The 23,991-nt window shown below is 42.2% G+C and overlaps 1 protein-coding gene across 5 annotated transcripts in view; it reads left to right on the top strand.

The window, feature by feature from the left end:
• Patj (PATJ crumbs cell polarity complex component) overlaps positions 1-23,991 on the top strand; it is a 323,645-nt gene that overhangs the window by 25,367 nt on the left and 274,287 nt on the right. For all 5 annotated transcript variants that reach the window (XM_029475856.2, XM_021159452.3, XM_029475855.1 and 2 more), the window contains exons 8-13: positions 2,366-2,584; positions 4,136-4,235; positions 9,702-9,793; positions 12,485-12,626; positions 17,765-17,905; positions 21,490-21,578. In XM_029475856.2, coding sequence (XP_029331716.1) covers positions 2,366-2,584; positions 4,136-4,235; positions 9,702-9,793; positions 12,485-12,626; positions 17,765-17,905; positions 21,490-21,578 — 783 coding nt within the window. The remainder of the gene's footprint in view (positions 1-2,365; positions 2,585-4,135; positions 4,236-9,701; positions 9,794-12,484; positions 12,627-17,764; positions 17,906-21,489; positions 21,579-23,991) is intronic.

Genomic DNA, 23,991 nt, shown 5'->3' with positions numbered 1-23,991 from the left:
CTTTATGCTCAAGCTATTTGCACTCCAACTTGCAAATCTTTTTTTTTTTTTCACGTTCAACCTATTCAAGGCTTTTGATAATGATAGACAGGTTTTTGGCGAATAGGTAAATAATAACCGTCTTATGTGTTAGCATCCTTTGTGTATGAGAGAGCAGCCTGCTGTGTACATCAGTGAACAGTTTGGATTGGAATTTCTTTTTTAAGCATGCCAGGCACTTAGAACTTGCTATGTAGCCCATGCTGACATTTACCCCGTAGTCTCCTTCCTCCACCTCCCGTGTCCTGGGCTCACAGGCCTGCACCACCATGGTCAGAAAGCCAGATGTGCAGTGAGCTTTGCTGTTGCTTACTTACTAGCTTTTTGAACCTGGCTAAATCAGTCAGCCTTTTCTTTCATTTTTGAGAAACAGCATCTCACTGTGTGTATATGTGTATATATATATATATACATATATATATATATATATATATATATATATATATAGTATTGGCCTGGACCTACCTCCCTGTGTACACCAGACTTCGCCTTGAATTCAGAGTTCCCCCTGTCTCTGCCTCCTAAATGCCAGGATTAAAGGCATACATGACCAAGCCAGGCCAGAAAAAAAATTTTAAACCTCAATTTTCTTGTTTTAAATTTAAATTACTCTTGAATAAGATTGAATTAACTAATTCTCTCCCTACTTTTCTCTTTCTCCTTCTCTTTCTTTTTTGATTTTATTTCATTTTGTTTGTTATTTTGTTTTTCTAGACAAGGTTTCTTGTGTTGTCCTGGCTGTCTTCAGACTCACTCTATAGACCAGGCTGGCCTTGAATTCAGAGATCCACCAGTCTGCCTCCCACGGGCTGGGATTAAAGACCTCTGCTACCAGTGCTGGCTTTCTTTTTTGTTTTCTGAAAAAAAATAAGTCTCAGTATATAGTATAGGCTGGTTTCAAATTTTCTGTGATTCAGGCTTTCTTCCTGTTTCTATATGCTTGGCTCATAGGCATATGCTACCATAGCTGGCCATAGAAGTTATTTTAATCTATAAGGTACTTTGTAGGCATGTATATTTTTTAAACCATTATTGTGGACATTTTGGTATCTTTAATATACAGTAGTAAAGGTAATTATATAGTATTCAGATTTATTGATGAAACAAACTCAGGTTAAATGCAGATGGATCAACTGCTTCAGAATTTTCACAAAGAGGAGACTCTAAAAAATTTTAACTGGTACATATTTTCATGATTTATACACATAAGAAATTATACATTTAAAAGAATGATCATAGCTAACAATGTATTTATTATCCAGCTTTTGATGCATTTGCCCTAAACTCAACCAGAATCAAGACTGGGACTGCCTTTCCAGTAATGCTCATGTGCTCGGATGTGCATGCATGCTTTTGATTTCTCTCTGAGCTGTAGCCCAGTAGATCCAGCTATCTACATGATATACCCACTTGGTGTTGGTAGGCAGCTTAGACTGTTCATCTCCAAATCTCACCTAGATTTCTGTTCCACTCACCTGCCACTCTTTAGTCTGCTGTAACTCAGTTCCTGATAAGTCTTTTCTTCTCTAATGGCTTTGGCCAAAATGTTGGGGTTCTGCTGCCTTCTCCCTTTCCTTGACATCCCATGTGGAAGTTATCAATCAATTCTGTTGACAGTTCTTGGAAAATACACGTAACTCTCCCTTCCCAATTTGAAACTGCTACTAACCTTTTCCATGTTACTGAGCGCCAGGCCATTGTTAGAGCCCCCAGCTGTTCTCTCTGCTTGGATTGTCCCCCTACAGTCCATTTCAGGCAGAGGAGCTGGAGAGATCTGAGAACATCTAGTAGTCAGGTGATGCCATGTCTCTCCTCACCTTGCTTCCCAGTCATTGAAACGACTCTCACATCCGTCTGTCCAGCAGCTGCCCAGCACTGTTTGATCGGCTCTGCTGCCTGCCTTGTGTTTCCCAGTCGGCCGCTTACCATTTGGGCCTTAGGGGATTCTCCGCTTTATGCTGGAACCTTTCTTCCATTCTGACTGTCCTCTGGAAATCTCCAGCTTTCGATCTCTTCCTTGCATTCATGCTCATTATACTCTGAATCAAAGCTATTAGACATAAATTAAAGCCCTCGGGCAGATGTCCATTTTAGAGTTCTGATACCTTATTTGATTTTTGGACCCTTCCATATTTTGTATTCTGCAAGGAATTACCTTATCTTTTGCCAGCTGAGTAGATCATTAGAAATGTTATGTTTGTCCAGCATTTCAACTGACTTTGTCAGTCATTTTGCCAGAATTGAAAGTCTGATTTATTTTTATTAAGGAGTTAAGCTAAGTTGTTGATTTCTCTGAGTAGTTCTGTTTTTCTTTCTTGGACTAAAGGATGGAAGACTGCAGACAGGGGATCACATCTTGAAGATTGGTGGTACAAATGTTCAAGGAATGACCAGTGAACAAGTTGCTCAAGTGCTAAGGAACTGTGGGAATTCAGTGAGGATGCTGGTGGCCAGAGACCCTGTGGGTGAAATTGCAGTAACACCTCCTACCCCTGTATCCTTACCTGTTGCCCTACCTGCTGTAGCCACAAGGACCCTTGATTCTGTGAGTATAGAAACCATTCTTCTTACATCACCTGCTACGTATGATACAATGTAAGATATATTCCCTCGGCTGGATGACCATAGTAGCCTAAGTCACACTTCAGTGCTCAGATGGGAAGCAGAGGAGAACCTGTATGAATATTGGACATGTCTGTCTTTCTATCACTCCTTTTTGATGTGCTGTGGTGTGGTGTGTGTGAATGTGTGTGTGTGTGTGTGTGTGTGTGTGTGTGTGTGATGTGCCTTGAAGTCTTCCTCTATTGCTCTCTATCTTACTTTTGAGACAGAATCTCTCCCAGACTTGAGAGCCTGCCTTTTCGACAAGAATGGATGGCTGGGACTCCCCTGGGATCCTGTGTTTGTCTCCCCAGAGTTGAGGTTCCTGGTTTATGCTGCCATGCCTGGCTTTGAACTCCTGGCACTAGGGTTATGGACTTCGTTCCTTACATTTGCACAGCATTTGCTTTGCTGACTGAAGCATCTTCCCATCCCCCTTCCTGTCTTCTCTTCCCCATGAATAAAAGCAGGAAGAGAAAGTCTCTCTTAGTAACAAATATAAAGCTAACGTTTATCTTCAGAGATATCACTTAGGTCTTCTGAACCTGAACAGTTATTTGCTTGTCCCTACTGGGATCCAGTTGAACAGGAGTTTTCTATCTAGAAAAACAGCTACTTGTTTAATTTCTCCAGGTTAGTGATAACTGATTTGTATTTTCCCGACAACCTGATGGAAGTCTTCTCATCCATTGATGGGCCATGAGGCTCTGTGATATATGGGACTGCACTCTATCTGTTGTTTAGTTTCTGATGCTGATACTTGGAATTGAAAAAGTATTATATGTAATACCTAGCCTTCTCCTTGGCTTCTAAGTTTTTTGTTAGGCTTATGATTCTTTTAGGAAATACAGTCTGAGGTTTTTTAGATGGCTATATTAACTTTCTAGTGTATGTTATAAGTTGTTACACATTTAGCAGCTGAAGCAGTGCCTTTGGTTGGTTTGCAGTCGTGTAGGTCAGAATTCAGCATGGGCTTGGCTGGGTTTTTTGCTTAGCTTCTTGTAAGGGTAAGTGACGTTGTTGGTTCTTCTGGGCTCTGCTCTTGACATCTGAGCTCATGAGCCTGTTTAGTGTGGTGGAAGAGTGCGGTTCTGTGCTGTAGGAAGGATGGCCTTTTCTTTGTTGGCCTCCAGCCAGAACATCTCTCAGTGGACCCTTATGGTCCCCTCGTTCCCATCTTTCTTGTATGACCACTCCACCTTCAAACTACAAGTTGATCTCCTCTGTTTAAAATGTTTTTCTTTGGCCTTTCTATTACCAGCAGGAGAAACCCCTGCTTTTAGAAGGGTTCTGTATTAGATTAGGCTCACTTGGATGATCTCCCCTTTGTCATGTAATTTTATAAGCACAGGGTAGGTCCAGGGATCAGGAATCATGGGAACAATCTTAAAATTCAGTTTGTCACAGAAAAACCTTGGCAGGCTGGCTGCCCAGATTGACTGTCTATAGAGTTATGCAACTGAAAATGTAACCACACCTGTGTTACTTCCCACAGGACAGGTCTCCTTTTGAAACTTACAATGTTGAACTTGTTAAGAAAGATGGGCAGAGTCTTGGGATTAGAATTGTTGGCTATGTTGGAACAGCTCATCCAGGTAAATGAATCATTTCTACTTCATATTTGGGATAATTATAAAGGATGTTAAGGTTTCTACATAATAAAATTAAGTACCTGCAGATTTTAATTTAAAACTCACAATAAAACCATGAATCTATAATAGCAAGCAGTTACTTTCCAGTGATTAGAGTCACATTTTGTTTCAGTGGTTTAACAGCTGGCTTTATGGTCAGTTCCAAAGGAATTTAATATGCAGTCGTTTGTACCATTTGCACTTCTCTTTCCTTTGCTTCTAAAGCAGTTCTCTGTTGAATACTGATACAGTATTATGTCTGGGTTACAGTTGATCACTGCATATGCTGTATATTGTGAATGCTCAAAATGTATTATTTTGTGTTTAATTATGAGAAAAGTAAGTGTCTTAGTCAGGGCTTCTATTCTTTCACAAATATTATGACCAAGAAGCAAGTTGGGGAGGAACTTGCATTTCCACATTGGTGTTCATCACCAAAGGAAGTCCGGACTGGAACTCAAGCAGGTCAGGAAGCAGGGGCTGATGCAGAAGCCATGGAGGGATGTTACTTACTGGCTTGCTTCCTCTGACTTGCTCAGCCTGTTCTCTTATAGAACCAAGACTACCAGCCCAGGGATGGCACCACCCACAATGAGCTGGGCCCTCCCATCTTTGATCACTAATTGAGAAGAATGCCTTACAGCTGGATCTCATGGAGGCATTTTCCCAAGGGAGGCTTCTTTCTCTGTGATAACTCCAGGTTGTGTCAAGTTGACACACAAAACCAGCTAGTACAGTAAGATAGAATAAACATTTTATTAGGACCTTATTTTCTTTTTATATTAGGAGAATTTGGTGTAAAAATACATGATTCAAGTATCTGAATAAATTTTTTTTCTGCCATTCGCTGAAAGTTAGCAGTAACTTTCACTTTTGGATATCAAAGAATTACTAGGTTAAATAAAAGTAAACCTTTATAAAATATTTGGTAGTTATATGAAAATTTAGTTATGAAGTGGTTTAGTTTTTCTGAAAAGTAGCAAGTATAGAGAGTTAATTGCTTAAAAGGAAATTGTCATCATGTACGGAGCAGGTGGACAGATTAGGAGTATTCACAGGCCTGAAGGGAACTCAGGCCAGACCACTCAGTTCTACTTTAGCCTAAAGAAATATCTAATTTCAAAATTCTGACTCTTCTATGAGCCATCATTTTTTAAGATCAGAATTTAAATAAGTCCCTTAAAAACTGAATATAAGCATAAAAACTAATGTGGCACCAAACATGTTGAGTCGTTATCCCTATCTTCTGCCTGGTTGCAGGACTGTGGCTGAGTTCCTAAACTCATGTCTCAGTGCCTAAGTGGAAGTTAATGAATGAGAGAAAAAAATCATGTTTGTGTTACTGAGTGCAGAAAAGAATCTTTTTACTTATTTACCCTCAAAACCGGTGTGGGCTTGAGTGTTTTGGGGAGGATGAACTAGTGAGTTAAAAATGAGACATTTGAAATGTCAGCAGGTTTCAAAACCATGTATACAAATAACTTGTACTTTGTTGCATTTAGCGTTGGGTATTTGGTGCTGGGGTTGACCCAGAGTGGTTGGTGTGCTTCTGTAGTGTCACTGGAGCAGCTCACTGGAGCTCACAAGCTTCTGTAGTGTCAATGGAGCAGCTCACTGGAGCTCACAAGTTTCTGTAGTGTCACTGGAGCAGCTCACTGGAGCTCACAAGCTTCTGTAGTGTCACTGGAGCAGCTCACTGGAGCTCACAAGTTTCTGTAGTGTCACTGGAGCAGCTCACTGGAGCTCATAAGCTTCTGTAGTGTCACTGGAGCAGCTCACTGGAGCTCACAAGCTTCTGTAGTGTCACTGGAGCAGCTCACTGGAGCTCACAAGCTTCTGTAGTGTCACTGGAGCAGCTCACTGGAGCTCACAAGCTTCTGTAGTGTCACTGGAGCAGCTCACTGGAGCTCACAAGCTTCTGTAGTGTCACTGGAGCAGCTCACTGGAGCTCACAAGCTTCTGTAGTGTCACTGGAGCAGCTCACTGGAGCTCATAAGCTTCTGTAGTGTCACTGGAGCAGCTCACTGGAGCTCACAAGTTTCTGTAGTGTCCCTGGAGCAACTCACTGGAGCTCACAAGTTTCTGTAGTGTCCCTGGAGCAGCTCACTGGAGCTCATAAGCTTCTGTAGTGTCACTGGAGCAGCTCACTGGAGCTCACAAGCTTCTGTAGTGACCCTGGAGCAGCTCACTGGAGCTCACAAGTTTCTGTAGTGTCCCTGGAGCAACTCACTGGAGCTCACAAGTTTCTGTAGTGTCACTGGAGCAGCTCACTGGAGCTCATAAGCTTCTGTAGTGTCACTGGAGCAGCTCACTGGAGCTCACAAGCTTCTGTAGTGTCACTGGAGCAGCTCACTGGAGCTCACAAGCTTCTGTAGTGTCACTGGAGCAGCTCACTGGAGCTCACAAGCTTCTGTAGTGTCACTGGAGCAGCTCACTGGAGCTCACAAGTTTCTGTAGTGTCCCTGGAGCAACTCACTGGAGCTCACAAGTTTCTGTAGTGTCCCTGGAGCAGCTCACTGGAGCTCATAAGCTTCTGTAGTGTCACTGGAGCAGCTCACTGGAGCTCACAAGCTTCTGTAGTGTCACTGGAGCAGCTCACTGGAGCTCACAAGCTTCTGTAGTGTCACTGGAGCAGCTCACTGGAGCTCACAAGCTTCTGTAGTGTCACTGGAGCAGCTCACTGGAGCTCACAAGCTTCTGTAGTGTCACTGGAGCAGCTCACTGGAGCTCACAAGCTTCTGTAGTGTCACTGGAGCAGCTCACTGGAGCTCACAAGTTTCTGTAGTGTCCCTGGAGCAACTCACTGGAGCTCACAAGTTTCTGTAGTGTCCCTGGAGCAGCTCACTGGAGCTCATAAGCTTCTGTAGTGTCACTGGAGCAGCTCACTGGAGCTCACAAGCTTCTGTAGTGACCCTGGAGCAGCTCACTGGAGCTCACAAGTTTCTGTAGTGTCCCTGGAGCAACTCACTGGAGCTCACAAGTTTCTGTAGTGTCACTGGAACAGCTCACTGGAGCTCATAAGCTTCTGTAGTGTCACTGGAGCAGCTCACTGGAGCTCACAAGCTTCTGTAGTGTCACTGGAGCAGCTCACTGGAGCTCACAAGTTTCTGTAGTGTCACTGGAGCAGCTCACTGGAGCTCATAAGCTTCTGTAGTGTCACTGGAGCAGCTCACTGGAGCTCACAAGCTTCTGTAGTGTCACTGGAGCAGCTCACTGGAGCTCACAAGCTTCTGTAGTGTCACTGGAGCAGCTCACTGGAGCTCACAAGCTTCTGTAGTGTCACTGGAGCAGCTCACTGGAGCTCACAAGTTTCTGTAGTGTCCCTGGAGCAACTCACTGGAGCTCACAAGTTTCTGTAGTGTCCCTGGAGCAGCTCACTGGAGCTCATAAGCTTCTGTAGTGTCACTGGAGCAGCTCACTGGAGCTCACAAGCTTCTGTAGTGACCCTGGAGCAGCTCACTGGAGCTCACAAGTTTCTGTAGTGTCCCTGGAGCAACTCACTGGAGCTCACAAGTTTCTGTAGTGTCACTGGAGCAGCTCACTGGAGCTCACAAGCTTCTGTAGTGTCACTGGAGCAGCTCACTGGAGCTCACAAGCTTCTGTAGTGTCACTGGAGCAGCTCACTGGAGCTCACAAGTTTCTGTAGTGTCACTGGAGCAGCTCACTGAAGCTCACAAGTTTGTGTAGTGTCACTGGAGCAGCTCACTGGAGCTCACAGGTTTCTGTAGTGTCACTGGAGCAGCTCACTGGAGCTCACAAGCTTCTGTAGAGTCACTGGAGCAGCTCACTGGAGCTCACAAGCTTCTGTAGTGTCACTGGAGCAGCTCACTTGGGCTCACAAGTTTCTGTAGTGTCACTGGAGCAGCTCACTGGAGCTCACAGGTTTCTGTAGTGTCACTGGAGCAGCTCACTGGAGCTCACAAGCTTCTGTAGTGTCACTGGAGCAGCTCACTGGAGCTCACAAGCTTCTGTAGTGTCACTGGAGCAGCTCACTGGAGCTCACAAGTTTCTGTAGTGTCACTGGAGCAGCTCACTGGAGCTCACAAGTCTGAGGCCATTCTGGTGACTCGGGGAACCTTCTTAGGAACCAAAACACACAAATAAGTCTATTCAGAGAGTGGAATTAAAGTATAAGGACCTTTTAACTGCTTAAAGATAACTGAAAGTACAAGTTTTAGTAGAGAAGCAAGCAACTGTCTTGGCTTGGCGGATGAAAGATTGAAGTTGACAGGAAAATTCATGAAGAAGCATTAGAGCTGGTAACAAGAAAGGAGAGGATTAGCTAGGAAGACACGAGGCGAGACTGAGTGAGGAAAGGACTTGACAGGTGCAATGGCGGCCTCCGTGTCAGGCCTTGTAGAGGAAATAATGTGGAAGATGATATTGAAAAATATTTTCCTGGGCTGGCGAGATGGCTCAGCAGGTAAGAGCACTGACTGCTCTTCCAAAAGTCTTTGAGTTCAAATCCCAGCAACCACATGGTGGCTCACGGCCACCCGTAGTGAGATCTGACGCCCTCTTCTGGTGTCTGAAGACAGCTACAGTGTACTTATGTATAATAATAAATAAATCCTTTAAAAAAAAAAAGAAAAATATTTTCCTGTTATTGAAGACCTGGGATGTCATTCAGGATGTGTTGTGTGTTGTTATGCTGGCAGTGGGAACTTAATAAAAATCATTAAGATGTAGTTTTTTAATTGCTCAATTTTTCTTATGATTTTTTCTCTTGGGAATATACTTTTTATATGGTAGTCATTTTTGTAGCTATTTGTGATTAAATATTTAATTTTACAGTGTAAGGATTGTTTAATGTTGCTGAGCTCATTCTATTTCTTAAAATTATATTACGTGTACAGGGGTATGTGTGCCTGTAGACCTCCCATGTAGAGGTTGGAGGTCCACGTTTTGGTGTTGGTTCGTCCCACCTTTATATGTGTTCCTGTGATTGAACTCCACTGCCAGGCCATCTCCCTGCCCCAGTTCTAGCTTTATGAAAGACTACATGTGCTTTGCTTTTTATCTGGATGACATACATGAGCACTGAGCTAAATATAGGCAAGAATCCGTGTGAGTCTTGTCATGACGCTAGTGAAAAATGCTGCAAGCTTCCGCTGAGTCGGCAGTGCGAGCAGAGATCGACCAGGGTTCATCTGGCCCTGCAGAGTCCCAGCTTAGAGAGACGCACAGACTTCAAGGTTTCATTACTGATTATTTTTCTAGAAGGGTAGTCATCAGTCAACTCACTTTTAATTCAAGTCACTTGTGATGGTGACAGTTGGAAATAATCCATCAATTTCCCTGCGTGTGTTCAAAATAGTATTTATGAAGTCTCTAGTCAGCCTCCTTAGCTAATTAACCTCTTGATAGAATTTTGTAATCAGGTCCTAATTTTAGCTTTCTTCCTTTTTCTGTGTGTCTGTGCACCTTCAGGGGAAGCTTCCGGGATTTATGTGAAAAGTATAATTCCAGGCAGCGCTGCCTACCACAATGGCCAAATTCAAGTGAATGATAAAATCGTGGCTGTAAGTAGTGGCTTTCTGTTGGACATTTGTCACAGGTTAGATAACTGTTTGTCATCTATCATATGCCAGAGAAGAGGATGGAATGACTTAGTTTAATTTTATAATATTATTTATGCTTTTATATATATATTTTGAGACAGGGTCTCACTATATAGCCTTGGCTGATCTAGAATTCGGTATATAGAACAGCTGTCCTTGAATTCAGAGACCCACCTGCCTCTGGTTCTCAAGTGCTGGGATTAAGGGTTCATTCCACCATGCCTAGCGCAAAAGGTTTTAAAAAATCAACTTTATTAGTGCAGTGAAATCATATTGACTTACTTAGGCTTTGACATGATGTTTTTTTCTAGTCAAACAAGAAATATTTCACTAAACATATTTATAGAAAAATTGTATGCTTACTTAAATCAATAAATGTATGCATGGAAATGTATGTGAAGGATGTCTTATGTCCCCTGGGGAACACTCTTCTAAGAGTCTGGGCATTTACCCATTTTATATACAGTGAAGACTCTATTTACCAGTTCTTCTTGCTGCTTTTTTACTTAGAATAATTTGAGTCCACCAAAAATTGAAATACTTAATGTATTTGAGAATATAACCTTTTGCTAGTTAAAACCACCCTTTTAGTAGTAGATATCTCCGTGCTTTGCTGTCTGTTCACATTATACAGGTGGTCCACACTGACACAGCACTGGGTGATGATCAGAGTCCATCTAAGGAATCCCGGCTTTTGGAAATGTCTGTTGATTTGTAGGGCATGGGGGCCAGAAGAAGCAGTGTATGCTTTGAGGGAAGTTAGGAGGGAATGGAGAGCAGTGGTCTGGCCTGCCTGGTTTCTTGCATGTACCTTTTTCAGAACACTAGAAGACCCAAAGATGGGAAGAGTGTGTTTCTGTGGAAAATATCACAGAATAATACCACACACGGATAATACTTCAATATTAGTAATTAATTTTTGTTATATTTTGAGAGTAATGTATAACAATTAACCAGATTTTATAGCTTTTTAAAGTTATAAAATTTTGACTATCATTTTAAATTAAATCCCTTTGCCTCTGTCAGGCTGATACTTAAAATGTGTGACTTAAGAATATAAGATTATAAAATAGACTTTATTTTTTAATTTACATGTAAGTTTGATAGCAAAGCTAGTTTTTTTTTTTTATTCAGACTACTTTCTGGTCTAATATGCAATATTTGGGGGAGTAAAATTAGTTACCCCATTTTATTCAGCACTGCCAAAATTAAAACTTAGAGTAGCCAAGAGGCACGCTGGTAGTCAGAATGGCTAAGATCAAAAACTCAGGTGACAGTAGATGCTGTCGAGCATGTGAAGAAAGAAGAACACTCCTCCATAGCTGGTGGGATTGCAAGTTGGTACAACCACTCTGGAAATCAGTCTGGTGGTTCCTCAGAAAATTGGACATAGTACTACCTGAAGACCAGCTATACCACTCCTGGGCTTATACCCAGAAGATGCTCCAACATGTAATAAGGACACATGCTCCACTATGCTCATAGCAGCCTTATTTATAAAAGCCAGGAGCTGAAAGCAACCCAGATGTTCCTCAACAGAGGAATGGATACAGAAAATGTGGTACATTTACACAATGGAGGACTACTCAGCTATTAAAAATGAATTCATGAAATTCTTAGGCAAATGGATAGAACTAGAAAATATCATCCTGTGTAAGGTAACCCAATTGCAAAAGAACACACATGGTACGCACTCACTGATAAGTGGATATCAGCCCAAAAGTTCCAAATAACCAGGATACAATTCACAGACCACATGAAGCTCAAGAAGAAGGAAGACTAAAGTGGGTGCTTTGGTCCTTCTTAGAAGGAGAACAAAATACTCACAGGAGCAAATATGGAGATAAAGTGTTAAGCAGAGACTGAAGGAAAGGCCGTCCAGAGACTGTCCCATCTGGGGATTCATCCCATATACAGTTACCAAATCCAGACACTATTGTGGATGCCAAGGAGTGCATACTGAAAGGATCTTGATATGGCTGTCTCCTGAGAGGCCCTGCCAGAGCCTTACAAATACAGAAGTGGATGCTGTCAACCAACTGTTGGAGTGAGGGTGGGGTCCCCAATAGAGGAGTTAGAGAAAGGACTGAAGAAGTTGAAGGGGATTGCAACCTCACAGGAAGAACAACAATATCAACCAACCAGTCCCCCAAGAGCTCCCAGGGACTAAGCATCAACCAAGGAGTACATGGCTCCAGCTGCATTTGTAGCAGAGGATGGCCTTGTCGGGCATCAGTGGGAGGAAAGGACCTTGGTCCTATGAAGGTTCCATAGATGCCCCAGTGTAGGGGAACTGAGGGAGGGAGGTGGAAGTGGGTGGATGGGTGGGTGGAGGAACACACTCATAGAAGCAGGGGCCAGGGTGGGGGTGGTTGGGTGGGAGACAGGGAAAGGGGATAACATTTGAAATGTAACTAAAGAAAATATCCAATTTTTTAAAAAAAGAGGGAGAAAAGAGGTGGGGGGGGGGCATGATGGATAGCTCAACTTCTAATCCAAGAGGCTGAGGCAGGAGAAAAACTGAATCTGAGGCTAGCTCGCGCTATCTACTGAGTTTCTGCACTATATAATGAGACCCTCTTTCAAAAACCAAAACAAAGCAAAAATGGTGGTAATTTACTTGCAACTCTGCTCTATCTCTTGATCTCACAGGTGGATGGTGTGAATATTCAGGGTTTTGCTAATCAGGATGTTGTTGAAGTATTGCGGAATGCTGGGCAGGTGGTACACCTGACCCTTGTTCGAAGGAAAACATCTTTATCTGCTTCTCCGGTTGAGCACTCTTCAAGCAGAGGTAATTAATTCTATTGTCCCTGTCTTCAGGGGGGTTTGGAGGAACAGCCAGGATTTGGAGATTGGCCTTGAGTTTGAGTAGGAAACTGTGCTTATCTCGTGTAGTTCAGTAGTGGATTGGTGAGTCAGCTGTCTGCCTTGCACAGGCCTTTCCCCAGTCTGCTTGCAGTACACCAACCCAAATGACAGGAAACAAGCACTGACCGAGCAAGCCCAGAGCTCTAAATGGAGAGAGAAATCAGTTTTGATTATACTGTGACATTTCTTACGGTTCAGATCCCAGATTGCTTTTAACGGTAAGTTTTACCCTAGTTGTCTTTTGGTTTGCCTTTGAAGTACGGTGAGAAAATAAAACAAAAATTTTTGTCAGGAACACTTTTATTAGAGATAATGTTTGTTATCAGTAAGGTTATAAGATAACAAATCTTCATTGCAGAAAAATACACAATTTTTTTGGATATCAGAGGACATCTTTTGGGGTACAGTTTTCCCTTTCCGTATTGCTTCTGGAGATTGAACTGAGGCCATCATTCTTGACTGCCAGTGCCTTTGCTAGCTGAGCCATCTTTCTGGACAATATTTGGGTCTTCATGGCACACAGTCACACTGCTCTGTTAGTACATTCTGATGGTGCGTGTTCCTCTGCTTTCTCAGGAGCTCTGATTGGCATTTTATAATTAAATTTTTTTTTAAAATTTTCTTTGTATGAGTATTTTTGTTTGCATGTTTGTCTGTGCATCATATATATGCCAGGTGCCTTTGGAGGTCAGAAGAGGGAGGGCATCAGATTCTTGGAACTGGGGTTACAGACAGTTTTAAGTTGCCATGTGAGAGGTAGAAATGAAACCCAGGTCCTCTGGAAGAGCAGCCAGTGTGCTAAACTACTGAGCCATCTCTCCAGCCCCTCTAATCGGCATTAGAAAAGAAACTATGATTAACTCCACTTTTACCAGGCATGGTGATGCATATCTTTAATCCGAACACTCAGGAGACAGAGCTCGGAGCTCGGCAAATCTCTGGGCAAATCAAGTCCATCCTGGTCTACATAGCAAGTTCCACACCAGTCAGGGTAAAATAGTGAGGCATTGTCTGTCTCAAAGAGTAAACAAACACATTTAAGTCTCAAGGCATCAGAGTGTTCTTTTCTGACCTCTAGGCACCAGGCAGGCACACCGTGTACATGCAGTCAAATCACTTATACATATAAAATAAAGTAAATAAATCTCAAAAAAATATTATATTAGTTATTTTTCATTGCTGTGACCAAATACACACCAAGAAACAGTTTTAGAAAGGAAGGAATGGGTTTACTCACATTAGATGAATAACCAGAGATTCCTTTTGTTGTTGTTTTGTTTTGTTTTTGGTAAAGGGTTTTCTCTATGGACCTCACAGAGATCTGCCTGTTTCTGCTTCCCCTGTATTGGAATTAAAGGCATGTGCCACCACCACTTGGCTAGAGATTCCTTTCTTAGTTGTTCTAAATCCCATCAAGGTGACAGCCTAGAGTACCCCACACTCTGTGTGGGGTCCATGCTTTTGAGCTTAGCATTAAGAGACAGGTGGGTCACTATGAGTTCAAGGCAAGCATGGTCTACATAGCAAGTTCTAGACTAGGAAGGGTTACATAGTGAGACCCTGTCTTCAAAAGGAAACCAAGCTAGACATGGTGACATATACCTTTAATCCCAGCCCTGAGAGACAGAGGCAGGTACATCTTTCGAGTTTGAGGCCAGCCTGGTCTACAGAGTGACTTCCAGGATAACCAGGGTTGTGTAGAGAGATCTTGTCTTGAAAAACAAAATAAAACCAAAGAAAACAAAACAAAAAATGACCCTTCACAATTGTTGAGTGTTCTTGGGTGCTGTGTGTACGTTATTGACTAGCCTATCTGTAGAACTTCCCTATTTTGTCTTTGAAACTTCAAGTCACTAACTTCAGTCTCTTTTTCTTGGGGGCGGTCATTTAACTGTTTCTTTGAGTTTGACTCTGCAGAAAGGATGAAGGGTAGACACATGCAGTGTATGTCCTTCTCCCTGAGCGAACTGTACTTCACGTGGTATCCTCCACACCATCCATGCCTAGCAACCTATTAGACTTCCTTTTAAAGAATCAATAATATTTATTGTTTGTATATGTGCATTTCATTTATGTATTTATGCTAAGTGTTCACTGAAGCTGTGTCCCTGTCTTGGTTATTATAAATAAATAATGCTTCAATTAATGATAGATGTTTCTTATCCTAGTGCTATGTATGCATTTATTTATGGCGTCAGATGATTAATGATCTAAAAAATACTCTGTGAGTGGTTTTAAAGGCTCATGTTACCGTCTCAGGAGTTTAATTGGTTGTATGTTTGAGCTCTTTGTTGTTAAAACATTGTGCACATATAGAGAAAGGAACAGAGCAGAAAGAGCACCCACTCACCGTGACTTATGTCTGACAGTTGCCAGCTCCCCATGTTTCTTTTGAATCATTTTAGAGTGAGTGGTTTAGCAATCCCAAAGATAATGATGTTTTCTTTCTTTTTTTGTGAAATATTTAATTATTTAATGTATATGAGTCCACTGTCGCTATCTTTGGACACATCAGAAGAGGGCATCAGATCCCATTACAGATGGTTGTGAGCAACCATGTGATTGCTGGGAATTGAACTCAGGACCTCTGGAAGAACAGACAGTGCTCTTAACCACTGAGCCATTCTCCGGCCAAGGAAAATCATGATATTATTATAACCAAGACAAGATGTAATAGAAATATCTAATATTGAATACTTTGTACATATTTAAGATTTCCCAGTTGGTGGTGCCAAGGAGATAACTCTGTGGGTCAGAGGGTAAGAACGCTTGTTGGCAAGCATGAAGACCTGATGCATATGCCCCAAATCCATGCAAGAAACTGAGCATGGCTGCGCTTGTGCTTGTAATCCAGCACTGCGAGATACGGAGGCAGGAACATTGCTGGGGGTTCTTGACTGCCAGCCTAGGTCCAGGTTTCTCGAGAAATCCTTCCCCAGCCTCCGTGTGCAGGCACACCAACACACAGATCGTATGTGCATGGTCTCAGACAGACAGACAGACACACCCACACACATCACACGTAGGTTTCCCAGTTGCTCTAAAATGTCGTTTGTATTTTCTTTTCCCATTCCTTTTGACTCCTCCCATAAAGCCCTTCCTAAACCACGTATCCCATGTGTGGTGTCTCTGGCTTCTGAATGTAGAAGAGCCCCTGATCCCTGCCCGTTGCTTGCTTCTTCTTTTCCTAAGGGTTAATCTTTGACACTAAAATGCCACAACCTGAATTTGATGTTTCCTTGGAGCCTTGTACTTTTTGTTTTTAAAACTTTTTATTGGTTCTTTGTGAATTTCACATTCTGTACCCCAATCCCACTCATTTCCTGGTCCTCTCGTTCCTGACCTCCCCCCTTGCAGTCTCCCTGAAAAGGAAAAAAAATCATACTGTGGAAGCTGTGGTGTGTCACAGCATGTCCCACTGTCTACACTTTTGTCCATACTTCTTTGCTTGTAAATGTTCATTGCAGTGAGTCACTGGCCCAACACCAGTGTCAGCTCTCCTGTGTTGCCCTGGCAAGGGGCAGGGTCTGCTCTCCTGAATGCTGTAGCTGATAAGGGCAGAACCAGCTCTCCTGCCTGTTGCAGGTGGTAACGGTAAGGGGCAAGGGGGATAGGGGGAGGAGGGCCTCTTTTCTTCATCCGTGTCACCGCACAAGAGATGAGTGCCAGGGCCCTCTCTCCCCGCTCTCATGCTCTGCTAACCCACAACTCTTCCTCCCAGCTCTACCGTGCTTTCTGGGAGGTGGGAGGGATCAGCTCACCTGTTCTCACATCCCTTAAGGCCAGCTCTCCCATGATATCCAGGTGAGGGATCAGCCAGTCCTGCACAGCCCTCAATCATCAACATTGGCACTGGGTGTCAGCCCAGACCAGGGATATCCACCTGGAAACAGACCCCTGCTGTTGCCTGTGGTAGCACAGGCAAGGATGTCATCATGATCTTAGGTGGCGTCACTGGCTACTCTTATCAGACTTTTCCTCACTACCCTTGATTTCCTGGTTCTGTCTCCTTGCACTCACCTCCTTCTGCTTCTCTTTCTCTTCCATTTCTCTACCATTTACATGCTCCTCTTAGTGGCACCCAGGGTGTCTCGGGGTCTGGGCTTGTCTCAGCAATGCTATTCCCTGCCCATGCAGTGTGGCACTGGGCAGGGGTCATCTTGGGTATGGTCTGCCTGCCTGAGCCTTTCTGGCACTGGACTGGTGGTTGTCTCAGGCTATACCTTTTACAGAAAGCTGGAGAGATGGCTCAGTGATTAAAACTCTTGCAGCTTTTACAGAGGACCCAGCTTCAGTTTGCAGCACCCATGATGCTTGGTCTTTGAGACCATTCATAACTCTAGTTTTAAGGGATTTGACACACTCTAATGTCCTCTGAAGTCAAAAGTCCCACACTTGATGTATATCCATGCATGAAAGCAAAAATACTTGTACACATTAAAAAATGATACATTAAAATCTAAAAAATTCTTTTCAAATGATGGGATTAAAAAAAACACACACACACAACCAAACTCTGTAAAGTGTCACGTGTGCAGGCTTTCTTCTGTTGAAGAGACACTTAGTGGTTTGCTGGCAACTTTGCTGAATTTCATTCACTTGCTTCAGCTGAGGAAAAGTGGGGGGTGGAGTGGGGGGAGGCTCTCTCTGCACCTAGAGGAGTTCTCCCACCCCCAGTCTCTGAGCTTGCTTGTGTGGCTTTCACAAGGGCTTGATGGTCCCGCCTATTTGCATATGTGGCTTAATCCCTGTCCATCAGCAAGAACATACAGCCTTCCCGTTGTTGCTTTCTTATTTATTTTTCTTTCTAAAGCTATAGTAAATCATCTCTCTCTGTTTTGTCATGGTTCAACCTTGCTTTTCACTTTCATTTTCTCTACTTCCTCTTTCTTTGACTACTGTCAAGCTATCTTTGTGATTAATTACCTCTCGGAACACTTTAGTGTAAAGGCATCCCATGCAGCGGGTCCTGGCCAGGACGAATGGGAGTGAAGTCAGTCCATTTGCATGCAGCCCCACCCCCAACAGGACTAGTGATTTAAGTCACAATTTTTATTTCAGAAACTGTTGCAGAACCACCAGAACCACCAGAACGAACAGCATCCCCAAAACCAGAAACTAATTTGAGTGTGGAAGCAGAGGAAATCGGAGAAAGACTGGATAATCTAAAAAACAACACTGTACAAGCCTTAGAAAAACCAGGTAGGCTCAAAGCCTTTACTTTGGAGTACTTCAACCTTATTAACAATTTCTTCTCTGTAGTTAATATGGTGTGGCATACGCAGTCAGACTCAGACCTATGCAATAAAGGCAACATTACATCAAGAACTTTGTAAAGTTACAAATATTCTAACAATCAGGTAGCAGCCAACGCCCCATATAAAAGCAGTTTAGATCTGATGGGTGCTCGTGCTGTAGAGACACATTAGCAATTTCAGATGGGCTGTTTTTCTAGGGATGTACTATCATTGTAGAGTATGACTGAGGCTCTAGGTTCAATCCTTAGCACTGCCACCAACCTTAGGTTCAGTTCCTAGTATTAACACCAACCTCATACTCTACCCCCCAAATTCAAATAAATTGGGGAATTTTGAATGTAATCTTAACATAAGGTTAAGATTATAAGATATTTGGTAGAACATCAAATGTATTTTTGTTTAATTGTGTTTCAAAAACATATTTATTAGTATGCAATAACTACTGACTTAGTTAGGGTTTTACTGCTGTGAACAGACACCATGACCAAGGCAAGTCTTATAAAAAACAACATTTAATTGGGGCTGGCTTACAGGTTCAGAGGTTCAGTCCATTATCATCAAGGTGGGAGCATGGCAGTATCCCGGCAGGCATGGCGCAGGAGGAGCTGAGAGTTCTATGTCTTCATCCAAAGGCTGCTAGTGGAAGACTGACTTCCAGGCAACTAGGGTGAGGATCTTATGCCCACACCCACAGTGACACACCCATTCCAATCAGGTCACACCTATTCCAACAAGGCCACACCTCCAGATGGTGCCACTCCCTGGTCCAAGGATATACAAACCATCACCACTACATAGCATTTTAATCACTGTGTAGTCTTACTTAGATTAAGAAGTATTACTTAGATTACTTATTTAGATATAAATTGTATTTAAATCTAAATATTTTACCTATCCATCTATATAATCTATCATCTATAGCATCTGACTATCTCTCTGTGTGTTTCCTCTTCATGAAAGTTAATAACATGAATTTTTCATAAATTGCATCAGACTGCTAGGCTGCTTTATATCTATTTTTGAATTGTTTCCAAACTTGACCTTTGATACTATACTTTGACACTTCAGTTGTCATGGGACTCCCGGCAATCAGAGTTATAGCTTGGTTCCTTCTACAGAGGTCCTCAGCTAAGAGAAACTTCTTAAAATATTGAATACACTCGTGTTCCCAAGAAGCTGGCTTTTGCCTTTTGTTAAGTTAAGAATGGTAGCCAGAAGAAGGGTATTATCGGCTCAGTAAAGATCAGGTTTAGGAGCTCCCCTGCCCCTTCGGATCCACTGGAGTGCAATTAACTGTTACTCTTTTAATTTAGTTGAGCTCAGATAAATATCAAAGGATTACTAGGTGAAAAATCAAATCATCTTGAAGTTAGAAATAGTCTTAGAAGTATTTTATCTCATTACAGTTGCCATTGTATAGTTTGTTTTTGAGAATAGACATTACTATATAGCTCAGGATAGCCTAGAACTCACAGCACTCCTGTCTCCACTTCTCATCTTCCCATATGCTGTAGCCATGCTTACCCCCACCTCCCTCGAGTGCGATCTCACAGTGTAGCCCTGGAGCCCTGAAACTTGCTGTGCAGACCAGGCTGGCTTCAATCTCAGAGATCTGCCTGCTGATGCTGCCTTCTAAATGCTAGGATTAAACATGTACACCATCACTTGGACACAGAACTGTACTCATGTTTTTAAAATGAACTTCACTGCCTTTTTCCACGCATGTGTATAATTTCAGTTTGCAAGTACGCCCGCCTCTCCTGGTTGTTGCACTGTTAGTTTCTGTCTTACCTGCATGGTGAGCACAGTCTTGTTATAACCTTCTGTGCCTGTTTTGTTTTGTTTTGTTTTGTTTTGTTTTTTGAGTTGCTAGAAGTAGATTAGCCTCCTTCCTCTGGCCTTTGGGCTGTGCTTTAAAACTTTTCATTGTGTGCCTGAAAGGTAAAACCAGCTTCAAGGGGATTGGTGAGATGGCAGTGTTTCTTCACTTCAGTAACCCTCCTGCCGTTCTGCCTCTGACTACTGTATTTGTAAGCATAGAGTTCTCTCAGTACGTGGCAGATTTTGTTCAGAGTCATTAAGCAGATATGAAACTACACCTGGGAGAAACTAAACAGGCAAACTGTTGAATCTTTTAAAGATTTTGGTGAAGGGGCCGGAAAGATTGTGTAGTGGATAAAGCTACTTGCAGTGAGCCTGAAACCCAAGGTTAACTCCCAGAAGCCCTGGAAGGTGGAAGGAGAAAGAAAACCAGCCCCACAGAAGTTGTCCTCTGACACCCACAGGTGTGCTGCGGCTTGTAGGACATCACCCCTCACTCTCCCCAGGCTCCCTCACCTCAAATACTGAGAAATCAAAAACAAAATAGGAAACTGGTAAGAACTCATACTTCCATAAGGAAATGTTCACAAGGAGCACATGCCACCCAAATGATTTTTGGTACTTGTTTTAATAAGATCTTTGATTAGCTGCCCCCAGATGTAATCTAGCATATCAGTTAAACATAGTTATTTCCTGGGTGTTCTTTTGTAAGTGGAGTAATTTAAGTTCTTTAGTGTGCATTAGTCTTAGTCTCTGATTCTGAAGTTAGCCTATTTAACTTCATGATGGGTAGTATGTAATTAAGCATGCTGTGCAGCCAGAGTGAGCCGTGCTGAAGCTGAAAGGGCTGAGCCTGTATGTTACCTTTGACTGGAGGCAGATGGTTATGTCACTTGGATGAGTGTTCTCAGACACGTCCAGAAACGAGAAACTTAAACCAACCTGGGACCTTTTCATCCTGTGCTGTTGGTGTGGATGTAGGCGCAGTGATAGTTTTGGTGCCTAGCCTTTTCTCTGTCGGGTACTCTTCAGACTGCTTGCTGCTCTGAGAGTCTGGGGAGCTTATATGGAGAAGCGGCCTGGCACTTCAAATCCGTCTTAACTTTTAAAATGATCTCACCTGGACAACATGGCATCATTAAGTCAGGAGCACTGCAAAGATACAAATATCCTAGTAATTAAGCAGTCACAAAAGGCTGGTGTAAAACCAAAGCTTCTATCTGATAAACCTCAGGCTTTAGCTGGCCAGCCTCTCCGTCTGTCCTGGCATGTGGGGGCCTGGCTGTACTGTTTGCCTGTGTCTTGTTGATTACAGTGATAGCTCAGTACACATTTACAGTCCCCATGGAGAGGAGGAATGGCACTGCTCTGAAAAGATTAGCACTTAAATCAAATCTGTGCAAGATCTACAAATAAAACTAAGCCAGGTCTACATAGAAACTATATATTCAGACTTCACTTGTAATTCATCACTTCCTCTTCCCTTCAAAGCATCCTGAACAAAAGCCCCTTTACAGTTTAACCACAGGTGGTTGTACATTTTCTATTGGTCTCCTAAGTCACTTTGATTTACATTCCTAGGTAGATTGAAATGAATACATTTTCCTCTTACCTCATTTCCCCTTTACCTACCGAAGCAGAGCTATTATTAAAGAATTTATTGAGTATGTTTGGCTCACAGTAGCTTCGACATTCTTTTTCTTATAGATGTATATCCAGAAAAAGTTCCAGGCTCTCCAGAAAATGAGCTGAAATCCAGATGGGAAAACCTACTGGGCCCAGATTATGAAGTAATGGTATGTTTTAAAAAAATATTTTAATAGAAAGTTTCATTTCATGCTATTCTCCTAACACTATAATCTAAAATATGAGAGTCAAAGCAGACACAGACTGCCTTTATTGTTTTCTTCCTGTCTTTCTTTCCGATTAGAGCAATCAATCAATGTTTAAAGCGTTTTAAGCTATAAGAACAATTAAGGACTGTACACAAACTTCAGTTACAATTATCAGACACTCAGTTCATGTTGAAGCCATTTAAGTCAACAAGAGGCAGAAGTACATTAGGAGGGTGAGAGCTTGCCTGTAAATTTATAACCTGAATCAACTGCTTAAAATGGCTGGCATCTTTATGATTGCTTTTATGATCTGTTTGTTTTATCGTACACTGAAAGGGCTGCGGATATTAGTCCTATGTTTCACAAAGAATCTTACAGTTTTATGAGAAAAATGAAAGAATGATTATCAAATGTATTTAGAAGAACAGGAAGTAATTTAGGTGAGGCATGAGGTTACTCTGCCAGCAGGCCGTTAGGCTTCCTTTCACCTGTTATTACATTCGGCCAGTAAAGGATTGGTTACACGTCCCCAATGAATCCACTTGAAAGCAGAAAACTGTGTTAGAAAAATCTCATCGGTGTTCATCAAACATGCCAATAAATATCTACTGTCTTTCATATTTTCTTTTTTGAGGCAAGGTCTTGGTATGTAGCTGTGACACATATCCTTGGGTATATCATCATTATTATTGGGTTGTCATCAATGCCAGACACTTTATTTCTGATTTTGGATGTCTGGCACTGTCATTAGAGAAGCTTTAGGTAATTAAGACACATGGTTGTTTCTTGCTCATTCTGGGCCTGTATGTTAGTTCTTGTAGCTGCGGAGTCTCCAGTTCATAGAAGACTGTCACTAGGCTGTTACCTAGACACTCATGTGTTCTCAACCTTCAGTGGTATATATATATATGTTCAGAGAATACATGGTTCACCAGTATATCACGGGGTTTTTTATTTTTGCTTTTTTGATACTGGGTCTCATGTAGCCTGAGCTGCCCTCAAACTTGCTGTGTAGCTAATGATGGCCTGGAACTTGTGATCTTCTTTCACTTCCAGTTTTGGAATTACAGACATGAACTCTCGTGCCTTATGGTGAAGTGGAGGCTAAACGGGAGAGAGACTTTAAGTTGGATATTTACAGTGATTCCCTTAAAGTTGTAGGGATATAAGGAGAGGCTCGGAAAGGCAAGTGAGTGAATGAACACACACATCCCACTGTTCCCTATTGTGCTTTCCTTTAGACTACTGCAGATCTGTTTGTTTGTTTGTTTTTGTGGAGGAGAGGGTAGTGATTTGAGACAGGGTCTTGTATAGGTTAGCCTAAAACTCTGTAGCTGAGGCTAGCCTTGAACTCCTCATGATCCGCCTGCCACCATCTCCTCCATAACTGACTTACAGGAGTTAAGACCTTACCTTGAAATTTTAAAATGGCGATGCTCCTAGTTTGTCAGAAGTAAAAGTTTTAATACTGTATATTATGATTGTGTGTGTGAATATGGGTGTACGTGTAGAGATCAGAGCACAACTTCCAGGAGTCCAGTTTCTTCAGACTTTGCATTTGTTTTAAAGATCACACTCAGCTCATTAGGCTTGTGCAGCAAGAGGTTTCCCTGCCGAGCTATTTTTAACAATACTTATTTTGTTTTCTGTGTAAATCCCTGACTGAGTGTGTATATATATGAACCACTTCTGTGCTTGGTGCCCATCGAGGCCAGAAGACAGTGTCAGAGTCCTTTGAACCAGAGTTACAGATGGTTGTGAGCTACCATGGGGGTCTGGAAAATCAGGTCCTCTGTAAAAAACAAAACAAAATAAAATAAACATACTTTTAACTTCTGAGTCATCTCTTCAGCCCTGTCTTTAGTTATCTTGGCAGTACAAGAATATAATTTTTATTAAAATTTGAGGGATCATAGTTGGTATAGTTAGACAGACCATCATGTCTGTTTGGTCCATGATTATGGATTCCATATTCTCACTGTGGTTCAGACACATCTGGGGAAAATTTTTTCAACATAACTGAACAGGTACAAACTTGTTTCACATCAGCATTCCTAAACAATATATTGAGACATGTTTATGAAGCATTTTTCTTGTATTAGTATCCTAAGTGAGTTAGAACTGGTTTCAGTGCATATACCTAGTATAACTTTATGAAAGCTTGAGCAACCCCTCAATGCCAAACGATGATTGTGTGTGAGGTGTTTAAATTGTACCCTGAGTCTTATTGGTAGACAATCCATGGAAACAAATTCCATGCAAGGAAAAGTACTTCACTGATGACTTCTATCTGTTAATGAAATACAGCCCATGTAGAAGAACGAGACACCAGTTACACATCACATTCAGTTTAACTTGTGGATGATGTAGGATG

Source organism: Mus caroli, unplaced genomic scaffold (genome assembly GCF_978045245.1).
Source record: "Mus caroli unplaced genomic scaffold, Mus_caroli_1 scaffold_6, whole genome shotgun sequence".
NCBI classification, from domain to species: Eukaryota; Metazoa; Chordata; class Mammalia; order Rodentia; family Muridae; genus Mus; species Mus caroli.
This window is presented reverse-complemented; position numbering and strand designations above follow the sequence as displayed.